This window comes from Phyllostomus discolor, chromosome 4, assembly GCF_004126475.2.
Source record: "Phyllostomus discolor isolate MPI-MPIP mPhyDis1 chromosome 4, mPhyDis1.pri.v3, whole genome shotgun sequence".
Taxonomy (NCBI): Eukaryota; Metazoa; Chordata; class Mammalia; order Chiroptera; family Phyllostomidae; genus Phyllostomus; species Phyllostomus discolor.
The window spans coordinates 197,665,469-197,684,840 of NC_040906.2; the positions used below are offsets into that span (position 1 = coordinate 197,665,469).

Below are 19,372 nucleotides of genomic sequence, written 5' to 3' on the forward strand. Positions count from 1 at the left end.
CCTGCCATCCCAGGGAGAATCAGGACCCGAGTGAAGGGGGCAGACTGATTCATCACTCACTGTCGTCTCCCGCCCAGATGGTCTGTAGCAGGGCCTGGCGCCGACGCTGTGACATGCAAAAGGTGGGCAGAGGCCGGTGCAGGCTGCTGGCCCCAGGGCAGGGGTGGCAGGTTCAGGGGAATTCATGACCCTAGTGAGGGCAGGGCTCGGGATGGGGAGTGACTGGGGTGCTGTAGCCCCAGGAGAATGGCCCCAGGTTTTCTCAGGCAGGGGAACCAACACTGGCTCTTTTCTGCAGGCTGACGATGCTACCCAGATATAGGAGACCATTCTGTGTGGCGCTGGCTCAGCTTCCACTCTGAGATGCACTGGACCCTCGCCCACGGATAGGTTCTCCCGTGGGGAATAAGGTCTGCAATGTACCTAGGCCACTTTGAGACTTGTTTTGCTGAAACTCCCTCACTCTGAATTGAGACAGCAAGTGCTTACTGTAACTTCCTAAAATCCAAAATCCATGCTAAACCTACCAAGTATGGAGTGTAACCAGTTCAACCACTTTCCCCTTTGCATTTGCAACTATCCTTTTCCTGTGATGTGATTAGCCGCATCATCTCCTTTGTTTTCTGTAAAAGGTAACCACCTAAAGCAAACCTGTGCATAGTAAATGAGGACCATCATGTAATGTACCGAGAAAAGAAATAAAGGCTGGTCACCGCAAGGGTTGAGGCTTTTTCTCCTCTTGAGAGAAAAGCCATGCTGTCCCTTTTCCTCCACAGGACTCGGTAGATTGTGTGAATTTCTTGTGCCTCATCCACAATGTGGTGGACCCTATGAGCTGGAGTCCGTGTCACCCAGAAGCCCCCGATAGTGTGGTCTACCTCAGTGACTCTCCCTCTTGGCTGGCTGCCTTTGGAAGACCTGAGGTTAACTTTTACACCACCAGGGGCCAAAACTTCCATGTCTAGAAACTACCTATGATCAAAATGAGATAAAAAATCCTGTCTCGTGTCCTTTATTTGTTCATTATCTTCTTTGATGCCTAAAAAAAAAACCACATTGTGCTACTTTCTCTGGTGCTAAGAGATGGAATTCCAGCATTTAAACTTCAATAGCTTCAGTAAGAAATCTCAACAAAAAAGCCATGGCCTGTTTGGCTCAGCTGCTTGGAGCATCGTCCTGTACACTGAAAGGATGAGCATTCAGCTCTAGTCAGGGCTCGGCTTGGGCTGTGAGTTCAATCCCCGGTCAGGGAGCCTAGGAGTGGCAGCCCAGTAATGTTTCTCTGTTACATGGGTGTTTCTCTCTCACTCTCTCTGTCTCCCCCTTCTTTGTCTAAAAGCAATGAAAAAGAGTTCTTGTGTAAGGGTTAAAAAAAAAAAAACTCAACAAGGAGAACATTTTCCGTCTTCTCCTTTGTGGAAGATCGAATACATCTCTGCATGTAACTTTGTTCATGCCAATGATATTGCCAAAAGGTACAGAACTCAGGGCTTATTTCGGTGTCCTCAAAAACAACCATGCATTTTGAAATACCAAAATCTTTACCCAGTGGCAATATCGTAGCCAGTGAGGTTTATCCAAGGCGTGATTATTGCTAATGAAAATAACAGAATCTCTCTGGCCAAGATGGAGGTATAGGCAGATACACTTTGCTTCCTTGCACAACCAAAAGAAGGACAACAACAAATTTAAAAACAAAAAAATAACCAGAACTTCTAGAAAATAGAACTGTATGGAAGTCTGACAACCAAGGAGTTAAAGAAGAAACATTCATCCAGACTGGTAGGAGGGGTGGAGATAGGCATTCGGGGTGGTTGGAGGACTGGGTGGTCCCACATTTGTGTGCGGGATAAACTGGGAGGAACAACTGGGAAGTGAGACAGACAGCACAGCCCAGGGTTCCAGTGTGGGGAAATAAAGCCTCAAAACCTCTGAGTGTGAAAACCTATGGGGATTGCAGTGGCAGGAGAAACTCCCAGTCTCACAGGAGAGTTTGTTGAAAAGACCCACAGGGTCCTAGAACATACACAAATCCACCTACCCAGGAATCAGCACCAGAAGGGCCCAATTTGTTTGTGGGTAGCAGGGGAAGTGACTGAAAGTTGGCCAAGAGCCAAGCAAGCAGCATTGTTCCCTCTCAGACCTCTCCCTGACACACAGCACCACAACACAGCCACATGGGTTGCCCTGCCCTGGCAAATATCCAAGGATCCACCACTTAGCGCTGAGATTAAAAAAAATATGGCTCTAATGAAAACAGATCAAAGCTCCAAAAATAGAACTAAGCAATGAAGAGATAGCCAACCTATCAGATGAAGAGATAGCCAACCTATCAGGATGCTTGCAGAAATGGTTGAGTTTGTTCGCAAAATAGAGGAAGAAGTGAAGGCTATGAAAAGTCAAATAAAGGAAAATGTACAGGGAACCAACAGTGACGGGAAGGAAACTGGGATTCCTATCAACGATTTGGACCAGAAGGAAGAAATAAACATTCAACCAGAACAGAATGAAGAAACAAGAACTCAAAATAATGAAGAGGGTCTTAGGAACCTTCGGGACACCTTTAAATGTTCCAACATCTGAATCATAGGGGTGCCAGAAGGAGAAGAAGAAGAGCAAGGAGTTGAAAACTGATTTGAACAAATAATGAAGGAAAACTTCTTCAATCTGGCAAAGGAAATACAGCTTTAGGAAATCCAGGAAGCTCAGAGGATCCCAAAAAAGTTGGACCCAAGGAGGAACACACCAAGACACATCATAATTGAGTTACCCAAAATCAAAGATAAGTAGAGATCTTAAAAGCAGCAAGAGAAAAGGAGATAGTTACATACAAAGGAGTTCCCAAAAGACTATCAGCTGATTTCTCAAAAGAAACCCTACAGGCAAGAAGGGTCTGGAAAGAAGTATTCAAATTCATGAAAGGCAAGGACCTACATCCAAGATTACTTTGTGCAGCAAAGCTATCATTTAGAATGGGAGGGCAGATAAAGTGCTTCCCAGATAAGGTCAAATTAAAGAAGTTCATTATCACCAAGCCCTTATCAAATGAAATGCTAAAGGGATTTATCTAGGAAAAAGAAGATCAAAACTATGAACAGTAAAATGACAACAAACCCACAACTATCAACAACTGAACCTTAAAAAAAACCCCAACAACAAAAAAACTAAGCAAACAACTAGAACAGGAACAGAATCACAGAAATGGAGATCACATGGAGGGCTATCAGTGGGGAGGAGGAGGGGGAGAATGGGGGAAATGGTACAGGGAATAAGAAGCTTAAATGGTAGTTACAAAATAGGGGGAGGTTAATGAGTTCTTTGGCTTCTCCATTTCCCATGAAATGGGAAAAGCCCCATGAAATGGAGAAACCAAAGAACTTTTACGTATGACCCATGAACCTGGACTAAAGTGGGGGAATGCTGGTGGGAGGCGGAGGTGCAGGGTGGAGGGGAGTGAAGGGGAGAAAAAATGGGGCAACTGTAGTAGCATAATCAATAAAGTATATTAAAAATCTTAGAAATAACAAAGTCATATTAACAACTGTTTCCACTAGTACCTTATTACACTGATGATATTTAAGTAAACACACTTATATTATTTTAAAAATTACTTTTGAATCTTATATTATTTTTAAAGAATTTTTTATATTATTAGAGCCAAAAACAACACATGCCAATGAGAAAGATCTGAAATGTCCCTGAGAATAGCTGGGTGGGGTGGGGGGTGGGGAGGGGGAATTTCTGTCTATGAGGGTTTTTTTTTTTTTTTTTTGCTCAGTCCCTTCTCCTTTTCCCCCTGCCCCCAAAAGCCTTTCCCCTCTGACAACTGTCAGTCTGTCTCTGTATTTATGAGTCTGTTTATATTTGGTTTGTTAGCTTATTTTGTCCGTTAGATTCCGCAGTAACTGAAAACATGATATTTGTCTTTCTCTCACTAACTTATTTCACTTAGCATAATACTCTCCAGGTCCATCCACAATGTTGACAAAGGTAAGAATTCCTTCTTTTTTTTAATGGCCAAGTAGTATTCCGTTGCGTAGATGTACCACCGTGTTTTTATGCACTCATCTACTGATGGGCACTTGGGCCGCTTCCAGATCTTGACTATTATAAATGACACTGCCGCGAACTTAGGGCCACATATATTCCCTTCAGTCAGTGTTTCAGAGTTCTTCGAATATGTTCCTAGAGGTGGAATTATTGGGTCATAAGGCAGTTCCATTTTCTATTTTTTGAGGTTGGAATTTTATAACCCAGTAGAGAATTCGTAGCATTTCACTGTTCTTCCACATTGTAAGGTAACTGTTACTAGTGGTTTTGATAGATTTCTGTGGAAACAGAAATTAAGAGCCACTCGTGGGTTCACAGGTGTCTTGCATTGGCCTCTAACATCATTCTGATGCTCTGGATGCAAACAAATATTCTGGGACTTGAGCAGTGATAATCCTTCTGATTTCACCCCTCCCTCACCCTCCACAATGACTTGCCTGTGCTCCCTCTCCCTGTCTCACCTCCTCCAGTGAGAAGTAAGTCTTCGCATCAGAAATGTCTTTGCTTCTCAACCAAGATGCTCATCAGTAAATGAATGGATCAAAAAACTATGGTACATTTACACAATGGAATTCTATGCAGCAGAAAGAAAGAAGGAGCTCCTACCCTTCGCAACAGCGTGGATGGAGCTGGAAAACATTATGCTAAGCGAAACAAGCCAGGCAGTGAAAGACAAATACCATATGATCTCACCTTTAACAGGGACCTAAACAACAAAACAAAGAAACAAGCAAAATATAACCAAAGACACTGAAATAGAGGACAGGCTGACAGTGACCACAGGGGAGAGAAGAGGGAATTTCAGGGAACACTGGGAATGGTTCACGGGAACAAACTTGAAGGACACATGGTCAAAAACTAGGGGGAGGGTGGTAATGGGAGGGAAGTGGGGAGGGTTGGGAGGGGTGGTGGATTGGGAGTAAAAGGGAGGAAACTGTATTTGAACAATGATTAAAATAACATTTAAAAAATAAAAAATAAAATTTAGATATAATTAACATAAAAACAAGAAATGTCTTTGCTTCTCAAAGTTGTATTTCCCCATGGACAAAGGATCAGTATTCAGAATGTGTAATGAACTCCTACAAATAAATAAGGACAAATCTAAGTCTCATAAATTTGGGCTATTGCGTTAACCTATTCACAGGTGGTGAATGAGCCTGTGAGAAGATTGAACTTGACCCAAGTTGTCCAGATACCATGAACAATGGGAGACCCTGACACACCATGATGTTGACAAAATTTCAGTCTCTGTAAGTGGTGGACAGGGAGTGGCACACCAGGCGTCCTTTTACACTATTAGCAGGGGGATGCCTGAGTCATCCCTTTCACACAGATGTCACCACATCCCGACAGTGCTCGAGGGTTCATCCTGCGGCACCGAAGTTCTTTATGTAGCTCCAGGCTGGCCCATGTGGACCAGAAAGCGTGCAGGTACGTGGTTGTTGATTCTAGTGCTTTGTGTCACAGCAGAAAATGAACTGTAAGACAGCCTACTGTAGTAGGGTACATTTTTTCATTTTTTCAGTGTTGTTTAAAGATTTCTGTTTCTCCCCACTTGAGGCAGAATAATTTGAACTATCAAAAGTGAAACAACCAAAATGCCTAATGAAATACTTTTAAACCTTCCTTATAGACACTTGAAAACTACTGGCTGATATACAATAACATTAGCTGCATAAATCTAAATCCCTCCACATACCCTTAAATATAATAGATCAACAAAAAGGACAAAATCCATAATTTACATCTTTACTATATCAAGGAAATGAAAAATACCTGAACCCATCATTTCCTTAAATTCTAGAGCTAATTATCAGAACTGTTGAAACTTGGATGGGGTCTGAGGTGAGGAATCTAGCTTGGAGACTGCATGGAGGTGACAGCGGACAGTGTCCTGGTTGGTGGGAGATATACGCTAATCTGTATGGAGTCAGAGGATGTTGTGGAAAATGAGGACATCAGAGTGACAGGTCCCTGTCATGGGCTCAGGAAGAGAAGCTCTGCACAGTATCACAGTGTGTGTATTAGTGCGTGCTTCTTTCGGGAGGTTTCATAGTTACTGCAGACTGGAATGGCAGGAAAACGTGGTGTTCAGGATTTGATGTCAGAAGGTAACGAGGTCCACAGATACAACATAGATCCCGCTGCTCCTTCAAAGGCGGTACCTCGCCCCTTGTTCCCCTCTCTCCCTTCTGTGCTCCAGCCTTGGTCAGCTCCTCCCTCCTCCAACTGGTGGGCATGGTCAGCCCAGGCCTTCCTGAGACGCAAGCAGCCCAGCTCTGGAATGGGAGATGCACAGATTCATCGTTATAGATCCTGCCCCTCACTGTGAGGCAGGAGCCTTCATGTAACCAAGTCAGAGAAAAGGGCTTAGCAGCTCCTCTGAGACAGAGCAACCCTGCAAGTCAGGTGTGTGCGCGTGTATAATCCTCAGTCTCCCGTTTCACCTCTTGAAATCTCTTCTGCAACACCCTAAAACAAACTACTGGCCTGTCCTCTGCTCCTCAACATCGTGATCCTATGCTTTCTGCTCACAGTCCATGATGATGTGAACAGATGGGTGGACAGATAAATGAATTTATTGTAAAGTATTTGCTCACGTGACTGTGGAGGCTGTCAACTCTAGAACCTGCTGTGCAGGCCGGCGTGCTGGAGCCCTGCAGAGCTGCAGGTGCCCAGGACGTGTGAAGGCCGCTGCTGGAGACCCCCTCTTCTTGGAGGGGGCAGTGGTCAGTCTTACTGTTCTTCTTTGGCCGATTTGACAGGGCCTACCAACACGACGGGGGGCAACCTCCTTTACTCAACGTTCCCCAACTTTCTATACATCCTCAGGCTAAGCTCACCATCTCCTCTCCCCTCCCCTGGTCCCACCACCCCAGTCCTCAGCCAGAATGTCACACCTGCTGAGAGGGGCTCGTGGATGGGTGTGCCGCACACTTCATGTGGTCACAGGAAATGCAATGTGTCCTTTGTCACTTTTGTAAAACAGCCTAATTGCCCAACACAAGCTAAGGCTCAATCATTCTGTGATAAACTGAATTACCTTGGGGGGCAGGGGCTGAGGGAGGGCTCCCCTCCTGTGTGGGCCTCACTATAGTCACCACTATCCACGGCAACCACCCCTGACTCCATGGCTGCAATGCCACCTCCACTCAGCCCATCACTAGGGTCACTGTGGCCACCCCCAACAGGGAGTCCCTAGTGCAGCTTTGACTTGGTCCTTATGGGGACAGTGGGAGATGTGAGCAGAAATGGGAGGGGGGAGGAAGTCCAGCAGCTCCCGCCTGAGGGGAGGTCTTAGCTGGTGTGAGGACCATAGACCCCCTGAGTTGACCCTGCCTCCCACCACCCAGCCTTCTCTCCGTTACAGAAGCAACATAGACCACGACTTCCTATTCCACACATTCTGTGCGTGAGAATAAGTCCCCATTATCCTAAGGCTGTGGGCAAGTGGAGGAGGCCCATACCCGCCCCATCTCTGTTTAAGCTGAGGGACACGGGATAGTAACAAACTGTGAGCCAACAGGTAAAAGATGTACAAGGTCCTAGACAGAATCCCTAGATTCATTTTGCAGGAGGGGCCTGTGTTGTGTGGTCGGGAGACTAGAGACACACAGGGATGGGCAGGACCAGGCTTTACTGGGGTTAGTACTAGCTGAGTCCAGGGGATCTGTGTGTGGGAGAGACTCCGTGGGCTCCAGGGCAGGAATCTGGGTTTAACCCCTGGGAGGAGGCAACCAGGAAGGGCCTGGTGGGCTCAACCTGAGAGGCTGGGCTAAGGAGTCAGTGACTGGGAGAACAGAGGAGGACAAAAGGGTGACATTAGAGACCTGGCAGAAAGGCCAGGTGGGAGGACGGTGGGCCTCCCTGGACACCTGCACAGACTTGGCTCACCCTGCACACAAGCCCCTAGTCCCAGCCTCACAGCAGCCTCCCAGGAGCTGGTGGAATTAGCTCCTGGGCTGATTTTAGTGGCTGGGGCTACAGGGCACACGTCCAGAAACAGGAATCCCCTATCTATCTGGATGACATTCTGGCTGATGTACCTGTGCCAATCGCTTCACCTTTCCAAGCCTCCACTTCACAGTTGTCACCCAGGAAACACTGCCCGAGGGAATGAAAAGAGGTTACAGGGGCGATCATGCACCCACCCTGAGCCTGCACAGACTGAGCCCTCAGGGCGGCTCTCCTGCTGGTGCTGCCTCCCCAGGCTCGAGGGCTGGGGTCTCTCCTCAAGGGGGAGACGGCCACTCACCGCAGACCTTGGCATCGCCCCTGTCACTGGCGGAGCGGGGAGGGGTCTCTGAATGTGTGGAAATAAAACCAGAGACGGGGACCCTCTGGAGAGAAGCCGGGAGTTAGTTTCTCCGACTCAAGAGGCCATGGTTTTGCTCTGGGTTCGGATGATTAACCCCCGAGCAGCCCCGGTCCTTCAGGGCTGGCTGGTGCTCCGGGAACGAGGGAGTGGATCAGGAAGGAGTCAGGATGAAAAGGCAAAGCTAAAACCTCCATTGCAGATTAGGAAGCGTCAAGTGCCCTGTGATCTGGGGAAAATCAACTCGCACGTAGAAAATGGGTTGTTAGTGTGTGTGTCTATGTGTGGGGGGGCGGGGGCGGGAGGCTGGTGTTGTAGGTTCTGTCCAGCCGTGGACCGACTTCCCGCGTGGACCCTGCTTATTTGCTGGTCGAAGAGGGGCGGGGAGGGCCCTGGGGAGGAGAGGTGGGCGTGAAGCCAGCTTCTCTCTCCCCTCCCCTGCCCCGGGGTGGGTGAGGGTGGGAGAGAAAGTGCCTCGAGCGAGCGAGAGCGTGTGTGAGCCTGTCTGCGTGCAGTAGGGCGCGCCCGGCGGAGCTGCGGGGACCCGGCGCGGGGCGGAGGGGCGGGCCCGGTGGGTCAGCGCGCACGCACACGCACCTGCGTGCTGGTTCTTTTCTGCTTTTCTTCCCCTGCACCGGCTCATCCGCTGGCAGGGCCCTTCGCTCTAGTAGTTCCTTTGCACCTCGCTCCGTGTAACAGCAGTGATAACCAACCCCAGAAAGGCAGGGGAAGGGGCGCTCCTTTACATTTTTTTCCAGGCGGCCACGCCTCCCACCAGAGCCGCGTCGCGCTGGTACTACTGCTCTGCGTGGGGTCCGCCGGCTGTAAGGTCAGTCTTCTCCTCCTGTCCTGGGGGTACAGCCGGACGCCCCCGGGCGCCGCTCTGTCTCTGGGCTCACGGCGGTGAGTTCCGGGTGTAAGTGAAGCTTCAATGGGGTGATTGGGGAGGGGGTGGGAGGGAAGGTGGAGAGAATGGGGGGCATTAAGCTCGCAGACCCGGATGGTGTGCCATGCAGTGCGACCACATTCCCGCTGGGTGGCGACGCTGCCCTGTCTGCATTTCCAGCCTTCCTAACCCTCCGACCGTCTTACCTCCTTTGCTTCTAACACTGAGCACCTGTACCTGCGGTCTGTTATGCCGGCGTTTGCCACCCCCGTGACTGCTGGCGGACATTTTGGGGCACACCGACTCCTACCACCATCCTGACCTTCAGCAAAAGTCATCTTTCAGGTTTCTGGCGCTCTTCTCATCCAGCCCTGTCTCCTCATAGGCTTGAAAAACAAGAGTAGCTTCTGACTTTCCCGTGGAGCAAGGTTGATTGGACTCCTTCCTGCCTTTTCACACTATACCTCCCCCTGCGATATTCACTTCTGTGAGGCATCGGACCCCTTCCTCCGCTACCTGCCCAGAAGTTCTGGCCGTTCTGCTCCAAGCACGGTAGCCACGCCCTTTTCCAAGCTCACAAGACCCGTCCCAGCGGCAGGTGGGCACCATCGCCCAGGGCTGTGCTGAATCACAGCCCCCCAGTGGTGCACTTTCCTTTCTCCATCGTTGGGACCTGTCCACATCCCCACCCCACTGTCACCCACCTTCGTCAGGAGCAGCCCCCTACATGTCCCTGCAGGGCCCTGGCTAGCTCCTGACAATCCTCTGGCATCTGGGCTTTCTCCCATATCCACCGGGCACATCCCTGCACTGCTTATGGACTGACCGATGCTGGGTGTTGGCCTCGTGGACACAGACAGGACCTATCTGGGGAGGGGTGGTTTCCTGCCAGGCAGAGGCCTCCTGCTCCTCCTCAAGCAAAGGGAGGGGCCCCGCCTTCACCTGGTGAAGGGAGAGGCCAGGCAGGGTGGGCCCTTGCTCCGCCAGCCCAGCCAGCAGGGGGATTGCCTCGCTGTCACAGAGAGGGGGGAGGGCGTGTCTTGGGTTCTTTTCTTCCAACCCCAGTCCTCACCAGCGTTTTTCTTTCACAGATCCTCACTCTCTTCACTATGTTCTCAAGATTACTTTTAATGGCCCTGGCTGGCGTAGCTCAGTGGATTGAGTGCGGGCTGTGAACCAAAGTGTCGCAGGTTGGATTCCCAGTCAGGGTACATGCCTGGGTTGTAGGCCACGGCCCCCAGCAACTGCACATTGATGTTTCTCTCTCTCTCTCTCTTACTCCCTTCTTCCCTCTCTAAAAATAAATAAATAAAATCTTTTTAAAAAAGAAATTTAAAAATTTGCTGATCAGCTGGCTTCATTAAAAAAAAGAGAAATCTTATAAGCAAGAAGGGTCTAGAAAGAAGTATTCGAAGCCATGAAAGGCAAGGACCTACATCCAAGATTACTCTATGCAGCAAAGCCTTCATTTAGAATGGAAGGTCAGATAAAGTGCTTCCAGGATAAGGCCAAGTTAAAAGAATTCATCATCACCAAACCATTATTATATGAAATGTTAAAGGGACTTATCTAAGACAAAGAAGAAAATGACAACTATGAACAGTAAAATGACAACAAAGTCACAACTATCAACAACTGAACTTAAAAAAACTAAAACAAACTAGCAGACAACTAGAAGAGGAACAGAACCACAGAAATGGAGATGAGATGGAGGGATATTAGGGGGAGGGATAAGGAGTAGAAAGGTACAGGGAATAAGAAGCATAATTAGTAGGTAGAAAATAGACAAGGGGAGGTTAAGAATAATATGGGAAATAGAGAAGCCAAAGAATTCATAGGTATGACCCATGGACATGAACTAAGGTGGGGGAATGTTGGTGGGAGTGGGGTGCAGGGCAGAGGGGTATAGAAGGCAGAAAAATATGGAACCATAATAGCATAATCAATGAAATATATTTAAAAAATTATGTGATGCATGAGGGTAAGGTCACTTAATAAATGGACTCCTGTCCCAGGTCCTGCACACGGAGGCGTCATTGGGTTCAGCAATCCACATTGTAGTCATTTCACATTCCCCAGATTTGTGACAGGAATAGAAAGTCTTTTTGTTAGTGAATTACTTGTGGCCTGAGGGCTACACAGCAGGCAAGTTCAATGATCACCTTCTTACATTTTCCCCTCATTGCTCCAAATGCATTGTTTAAACAGTATGTAGTTCTCAATGAAACAACAAAGTACCAACCTTAAAACTTCTAAGGAAGGCGGCATGTTTCCCTTCCTAGCTCCATTTAATTGACAGCCTGCTGTGAAGACTGTGTATAGGTGGGCATCTATGAACTATTTCAGGCTTTGCAGACCAGAGTCTGTTGCAACGACTCAGTTCTGATGTTGAGGCATGAAAGCTGTGACAGACACTACCCGATGTGGTTGGGCCATAGGACCCAGCAGACCAATGGCACTAGAGGTATCTGTGGTAGGACAAGGTGCTATGGGGACTTCATGGCATTCCTACTGGAGAGTCACAGCACAGTCCCCCAGTGCACAGAGGTAAGGCCATGTCACTTGCAGCAGGGAAATGCCCACCATTAAAAGAGGCTCCCGGTGCAGCACTGGGGTCTGGTAGGGACAACGGCTCTGGCTATGGACTCTGGGAGTTGTCTGTCAGCAGTGTCATTAGGTCAGACAGGCCCAGCTGTGATAAGAGTCATCGGATTCTTTGGGCTTTGAAATGATCAGAGTCACAGGGACATAAAAGATGCAGAGACAGGTGTCCCTGATCTTGACACCAGAAATGTAGCAACAGCATTGCCCTCAGGTTACACCTGTGACTTCCTGCAGTGTCTCAAGGGCCGCCTGGGACCAGGAATTCAGTCTGCAGAGCACAGGGGAGCAGTGGCCTGTTGCTGCAGGACTCAGGCCCTCTCACAGTCACTCCATCCAGAGGACACAGGGCAGCAAACAGTTCTGGGTCTTCAATGAACAGTGCACAGGTTGGACAGGTCACCCATATCTGTGACACCATATATACGCCTAGTATTGGGGCAGCAAAGCATTGACAGTGCAGTGACCATATCTGGTTCCCCATCCGTTTGTAAGTTGTCTTGGCTGCTATGGCACCGTAAATGTGGAGGTGTGTGGTGCAGGCAGAGACAGACAGGACGTGCCCTGCGATGATCATAAATAACATTACTATCTGTCCTTTCTCTAGAAACAGGTTGCAGCCTCCTGCCTGAATCTATGACCATTATATGCTGCTGCCTCCTCAGCAGGTGGAAGGTGTGGGTTTGGGACCACAGGGGAAAGAGAGAGGGCTCTTCCTTCCCAGCCTTCCCAGGTCATACTTTCCTAACCCTGGGTGAGCTGGGTGAGGAGCAGTCAGTCCCTGGGGTCAGAGGTGCTGAAACCAGTGCCTGGGGCTGCAGGTTCAGGGAGCTGCCGCAGGGGGCGCTGGTTAGTTCAAGGGTGGGGAGCCCTGGGGATGATGGAGGGTTTGTGAGCTAAAGTCTTGTGAGCAGGGTAGGGGCCTGTGGCTGTTTGTTGGTGCCTGTGGGTGGAGACGCTGCGGGAGCACCCCCTGTTCTGACCACAGCGGGGGTGCCAGGGGGCGCTTGTTCCTATTTTTCCAGCTGTGGACTTGTGGGGGTGCGGAGGAGGAGTGCTGGGGCGGGAGATGGTGTGTTGGGAGTGTGTGGGGTGAGGGTTGGTTCTCTGGGGTGTCAACAGGGCTTGTAGGGTTAGTTAAGGAGGCATCTGCCTTTCTTCTCACCTGGGCTGGTGCAGGTGAATGGGGGAAGAAAGTGAGCTGGGAGTGTGTGTGTGTGTGTGTGTGTGTGAGTGTGATAGATGTGTGTGTGTGAGTTTGAGAGAAGGAGAGAGAGAGTGTGTGTTTCGGGGCCTGGAGCTGGGGAGCGCGGGCGCCAGCGCACCTGTGAGTGGTGCTACCGCCTGTCAAACCGGAGCGGGTGCGGCTGCCCGCGGGGGCGGGCGGGGCCAGGGCCTCTGTAAGTTTCCCAGCAGGTGCTCCCGGACCTCCCACTCTCCCTCCACTCTCTCCTCCTTCCTCGGGCAACACTTCTTCACTTGGGTGGTCTACTGTCCCCCTCGCTCCCAGCACGTAAACGACCCGCACTCTGGAAAAGGCGGAGGGAGGGGGACGACATCTCGCGGACACTGTCCCGGGCGCTCGGTGCAGGCGTCTCTCCCCGAAGCTGCAGCAGCCTGGCGCTCGGACCCTGCGCGCCATGGAGCCCACCGGGTCACAGTTCGGTCTCGCCCTGCTGGTCCTGATGCTGCTGCCGGGCTGTCCCGGGGCAGAGGATTCTGTTGGCAATCTGAAGAGTGAGTTTGGGATGTAAACCCCTGGGTGGTTCAGGGGCGGAAGGGGGGCAAGGGAGGGGGGAGTAATGGGGCCGGGGGGGGGGGCACTAAGTTCGTGGACGAGACGAAGGACCCAGGGCAGTTCCAGAACCTTCAGGACAGTGGTGACGCCCCGCCTCCTTAGTCCCGTGCGAGGACTCATTTCGGGTGGCCGGCGGGCCAGGTAGTGTCCTTCAGGCTGGAAGAGGGCGGGAAGGAGGGGGCGAGGGGGCGGTGAGGTGGGGCGCGTTCTCCGGGGGAGGATGGAGGAGGGAAGGGGGCGCAGCAAGGAAGGCCGCTGAAGGACACGGATCGTCCCCAGGCCGCTCTCCTGCCCCGGTTCCGGTCGTTCTCCTGGGGCCTGGGAGCCCCTGCCTGTGGCGCTTCCTCAGTGTCGCGACCCCCAGACAAGGGCACGCCGAGATACTGTGCTCTCAGGACTTTCCCGGGCAAAACCCCTCCTTCCTGCCCCCCTGCCCTGCCCCCTGAACTTCCCCGTGGGCTCTGCCGGCAGGTGCGCACACCTGCAGCCCGGCCGCTTCGCCAGCCGCCTCCCTTGGCGAGTCGCTGCCCTGAGCCTGGACCTCCGCGGCCCGGCCGGTCTGCCTGCAGCCCAGGTCCCTCCCGCCACTTTCCTGCGGAGTCCGCCCCCTGCCCAGCTCATCTAGTTTTGTTCTTGAGGGTTTGATGCTGGTGCTCGTCCGTTTCACTTTATCCAGGATAAAATACTGTTTTGACATTCTGTTTACAGGAAGGGAGAGACAGATTGAGGATATTGTACTTAAATTTCTCTACTATGGGAGCATCCGGTCCCCAAATAGTTCCACAGCCACAAAGACTTTTCATTCCTGTTGCAAACCTGGGAAATGTGAAATGGTCACTGTGTGGGTCTGTGGACCAGCAACCCCTCCGTGGGCAGGACCCGGGGCAGGTGTCTGTTTATTCCCCACCCCCGTGCCTCACTGTAGACCCAGTAAATTATGCCCACCCACGACCAGAGCAAATGGGAATGTGTGAGAAGCCCCTCCTCCCAGTGCACACCCACCCCGGTGCAGGGCCTGTGGGTCTTTGGGAAGGAGTTCGCACTGGCACTCCCTGAGGTGCTGGGAGGGCCCCTCTCATTGCAGCCCTGCCTCTCTGTCTAGTAATGAGTCCAGGGTCTGAGAAGTGGCTCAGCTCTGGAAACTGGCGGAAGGATTGGTTCTTTTGTTGGGAGGCCATTTCAGCCTCCTCCTCATCCATCCTTATGTCTTGTCTCTGTTTGTTGTAATTATTCAAACCCATCTGTAAGTATCCAGGCTGGCTGTCCATGCATTTTGCATCACAGATCACCCTGTGCTCTGAGTCTTAGCCACTGCTCCGTGGTTGAGTCATGTCTCCATTTCTGACCTTCCCAATCATTTGACCATCTTGCCTCCTTTGCTAGTGACCCAGAGCACCTGTACCTGTGATTTGTTATCTCGACATTTGCCACCCCCATTACTGCTGGCAGACATTTTGGGGAACAGGGACCCTTACCACCACTCCTGACCTTCGGCAAAAGTCATCATTGATCTTTCTGAGAATTCTGGCGCTCTTCTCATCCATGCTCCCCTCCAAGGCTCAATAAACGAGAGTTAGCTTCTGGCTTTCCCATGGAGCAAGGTTGATTGATTCTTTTCTGCCTTTTCATATTATATCTCCCCCTGCGATATTCATTCCTCTGAGCCATCTGCCCCCTTCCTGTACTACCTGCCTCGGAAGTTCTGGCCGTTCTGCTCCAGGCACGGTAGCCACGCCTTCTGCCAACCTTGCAGGACCCATCCCAGCAGCAGGTGGGCACCATTGCCCAGGGCTGTGCTAAACCATGATCCCTAGTGGTGCACTCTCCCTTCTCCAATGTTGGGATCTGTCCATGTCCCCCACCCCACTGTCACCCAGCTTTGTCAGGACCACCCCCTACATGTCCCTGCAGGGCCCTGGCTAGTTCCTCACAATCGTCTGGCTTCTAGATTTTTCCTCCAAGGCTGCCTGTCATATCCCTGGATTGGTTGTGGGCTGAGTGATGATGGGTACTGGCCTGGCGGGCAGAGGGGACATGTCTGGAGATGTGTGGTTTCTGGTGTGGCTTCTGCCAGGCAGAGGCCTCCTGGTTTCCCTCAAGCAAGGGAGGGGAGCTCGCCCTCACCTGGTGCAGAGAGGCGCCTGCCAGGGTCAGTGCTCGGTCTGCCAGCCCAGGTGTCAGGGGGAGTCACTTGTTGGCACAGAGATGGGGCAGATGCTCATGGTCACTTTTCTTTCAACCCCAACTTTCCCCTGCATTTTCTCCTTCACAGATGCGCCCTCTATTTGCTCTATATTCAGTGTCTCTGCCAGTGGACCATCATGGTGTGTGGTTCGAGGCAAGATCAATGAGATCCTATTTTTAAAATATACCTGTAGAAGTCTGAAGGCCAAACCCATCGGTCCCCTGGGGGTGATGCTGAGTGCCACAGAGGCCTGGGATCAATGGGTTGAACATTGGAAGGACCTGGTGGAAGAGCTCCGCAAGGCACTGCTGGACAATCAACAAAATATTTACAGAAACTATCGTAAGTTTGCACGATCCAGGGGAGAAGTAGAACAGTGTTGTAGGGGTAGGGGACAGTTGTGTTTATGTCAATATTGGAATTTTATCCTACCCAAGAGGCCCAGCAGCCAGGGTAGGACACAGAAGACAGTTCAGGACCAGCAGACAGGAGGGGAGCAGAGGGCTGGGTACCAGGTGGGAACAGAGGAACTGTCAAGACCTGAGGCTGACCTCTTTCCCATGGGCGTGGGGACAGATCCTCTCTCCCTGCAGGGCAGCATGAAGTGTCAGCAGGAATCCAATGGACGCCCCAGTGCATTCTGGGAGTTTGGGGTCAATGGGCAGAGATGTCTCCACTTTGAGGTGAAGAACAGACGCTGGACAGAGTTGCATCCTGGATGTAGATCATTAAAGGAGACACTGGACAGTGACAGAGATCTGACCAATCTCCTTGTTGGGATCTCACGTGGAGATTGTGCGAAGTTGCTTCATCAGAGCACAGTTCTGGACACAAAAGGTAACTGTGCAGACGGGACAAACTTGGAATGGCATTGACACTGTGTCTGTGTTTCTGTGTGTTGTGTGTGGTTTGAGAAAGTGATCCGGCCACAGTGGGTTGTTTTCTTTAAATAACAGCTGCAGGCATGTCCCACGTCCCCCTTTCCCCTCTCCTGCTCATGTCCTCCCCCCTCCCCTCCACCGCACAGAGCCGTGGACACTCACTGTGGGTTTCCCCGTGGACCCCGGCCTTGCGGGCCTCGTTCTCTCTTCGTCCTGTTCCTGGCGCTGTGCCCTCCTCTCGCATCACTTCTCTCTCTTCGTCTCCCCTGCTCTGTTTCTGCAAGTCCTTCATCCCACCTCAGATGTCAGCTTGTGTGAGGACTGTCTACTGCCTTCCTCATGTGTCACCTCCTCTCCTGTCACAGCAGGAGGGACTGGGTATGCTGTGACCCTGCTTCCCCCATTAGCTGCAGGAGGCCAAGGGGACAGGTCCCATCTCCTCTCTTTGTTCCAACCCCAGGACCTGCCACAGTGGCTGCCATGTATAGATGGGTGGAACCTGTCTACATCATAGGGTCACCTAGGGCAGCAAGGGGCTTCTCCTCATAAATGGGGTCTAGACGAGGCTCACACTCTGGTGTTTCTATCTCAGCTGCACCAGCCACGGCCCCAGCTAAAGCCCCAGTCCCATCCCCAACCAAGTCCATGACCATCACGCACAACACATGGTCTGGATCCTCACTCCAATTTTTGTATTAATCCCACTTGGCATCCTAGGCTGGGTCCTTACAGTAACAGGTACAGAGGGCAGAACTGACTGGGAAGTGAGGGCAGATGGCCTGCAATGAGGACAGGGAAGGTGAATTCCTACTCCTTCCTCTGCCCCTCCCTGAACCTTCCCCTCCTGGGAATGAGACCAGGAGAATAAGAATAAGTACCACTTGACAGCAGTCACTTGGACAAGCTCAGCCCCGAGATCTGCTGCCTCCTCACTCTTGGTGTCAGAAGGACAGGCAGGGGCCCACACCAAGGCCTAAGGCCACTGATGATGCAAATATTTACTGATTCAGTCCTGACTCAGAGTCTCTGTTGGGAGAGAGCGTTTGGGCCCAGGGTGGGTGGTGTGGGGACAGCAGGCACACAGGGCAGGGCAGTGCTCACATTCAGGTGAGAGCAGCATGGTGGCTGCATGGGATGTGTCCAGGGGCCGGGGACTGTCCAGGGGGCTAAAGGAGGGGGCCTGGGTCTAATCCCAGGAAGAGGGTGGAAGGGCTTGCAGACACAGCTCAGAAGGGTGGAGTTCGGGACTGTGTTCCCAGAGAAAGGGGTTTCAGGACACCAGGTAAGGCAGTGGTTGAACAGTAGGGACTGTTCAGGTTGAGGTTTGAAGGGGCCACTTCTTTGTGGACCACTGGGACTCCTGGCTGAGCCCTGGTGTGATCACCTGGCAGCCAGTCTCCTCCAGACCCCAGATCCTGAGCCCCTGAGGGGCCCTGCCCTGAGCAGAGGTGACTGGGGAGGTGGGTGGAGCTGAGCTGCTGGTGGAGTGGGATGCTGTCAGCTGACTGAAACAGGAATGCATGGGGCAGGGCAGAGACAGTGGGACTCAGAGTGGTGTGCTGGGACCAGGGCGAGGAGAGCAGGAGGGGGAGGGGAAGATGTTTGTCTGCATCCCTCCCCAGTGCTAGAGGATCAGGATGCAGGCCCCTCTCTGCACAGGGCTCCTCATCGGTGTTGTAGAATCAGGGCTTCAGTGGAGGGAGCAGGGCAGTTCATTTGCCCCTTGAGCCCTTGCCCCAGCTGTCCTTAGCCTGACTTGGGTCTGACTGTCATGTGTGTGTTTTCTGATGGCAGAAGATGCTGCTCCAAAGCTCCTGCGAGTGTGGTCTAGTTCCACATGTGTCCCTTCTCGTCGGCTGCCTTTCCGTCATCCCCGGGTGCTCAACGGAAGGCCTCCAGGAACTGTGATCGTTAGAGGCATCAGAAGATGGTGATGGTACAGCGGATGCCACAGTCACATCCTCTGCTCCATGGAAGTGACATAGAATTAATTTGCTTATTAACATGTTATCATGCCATATGGTGTCTGGGATAATAGAATGGATGAAGTGTGGTATGTTTACAAATGGAACACTATATAAAAATAAATAAGTAATAAACTGCTACACAAAACCCATATGACTCAGAGATAAGATGTGGAGAGAAAATGTCATACACAAGGGAACGTGTACTCTATGGTGGGTTCACTGTATCAGTTTCAAACACAGAGAAGACTGACCACTGAAAACAGAGCTCAAAAGAGTGGACACATTGGGTGTGACCTATGAGTTGGTACAACAGGTGATTATGCAGGTAGATTTTCTTTTACAAAATACATCAAATTGACCATTTAAGATTTGTATACTTTACTGTTAGAATATTATAGTTCAACAAAAAAAGTGTAAATTTTATTTTAAAGTATAGGCTTCAATTTTTGTTAATGTCTTGGCAAATTCATAGTTATCTACTCAGGATTATTCAATGTTAAATTAGAGCATAAATACAACAAACATGTCTTTCTGCTCAACCACTAAACATTCATTTTTTAAAAAAGTACACTTTATTGATTATGCTATTATAGTTGTCTCATTTTCCCCCTTTATTCCCCTCTACCCTGCACCACATTCCACCCACATTCCCCCGACTCCTTAGTTCATGTCCATGGGTCGTACAT

The 19,372-nt window shown here is 50.9% G+C and overlaps 1 protein-coding gene and 1 non-coding gene across 2 annotated transcripts; both read left to right on the forward strand.

Annotated features, from left to right (window-relative positions):
- Positions 1-1,537: 1,537 nt before the first annotated feature.
- On the forward strand, positions 1,538-1,676 carry LOC114495746. The gene has a single exon (XR_003684426.1). It is a non-coding gene; the product is annotated as a U4 spliceosomal RNA (small nuclear RNA).
- An 11,737-nt stretch (positions 1,677-13,413) lies between these two features.
- LOC118499955 (UL-16 binding protein 5-like) lies at positions 13,414-18,975 on the forward strand. Its single transcript, XM_036022609.1, has 3 exons — positions 13,414-13,592; positions 15,926-16,675; positions 18,514-18,975. The coding sequence occupies exons 1-3, from the start codon at positions 13,496-13,498 to the stop codon at positions 18,651-18,653; spliced, it is 987 nt and encodes a 328-aa protein (XP_035878502.1). The 5' UTR covers positions 13,414-13,495; the 3' UTR covers positions 18,654-18,975.
- The last annotated feature ends 397 nt before the right edge of the window (positions 18,976-19,372 follow it).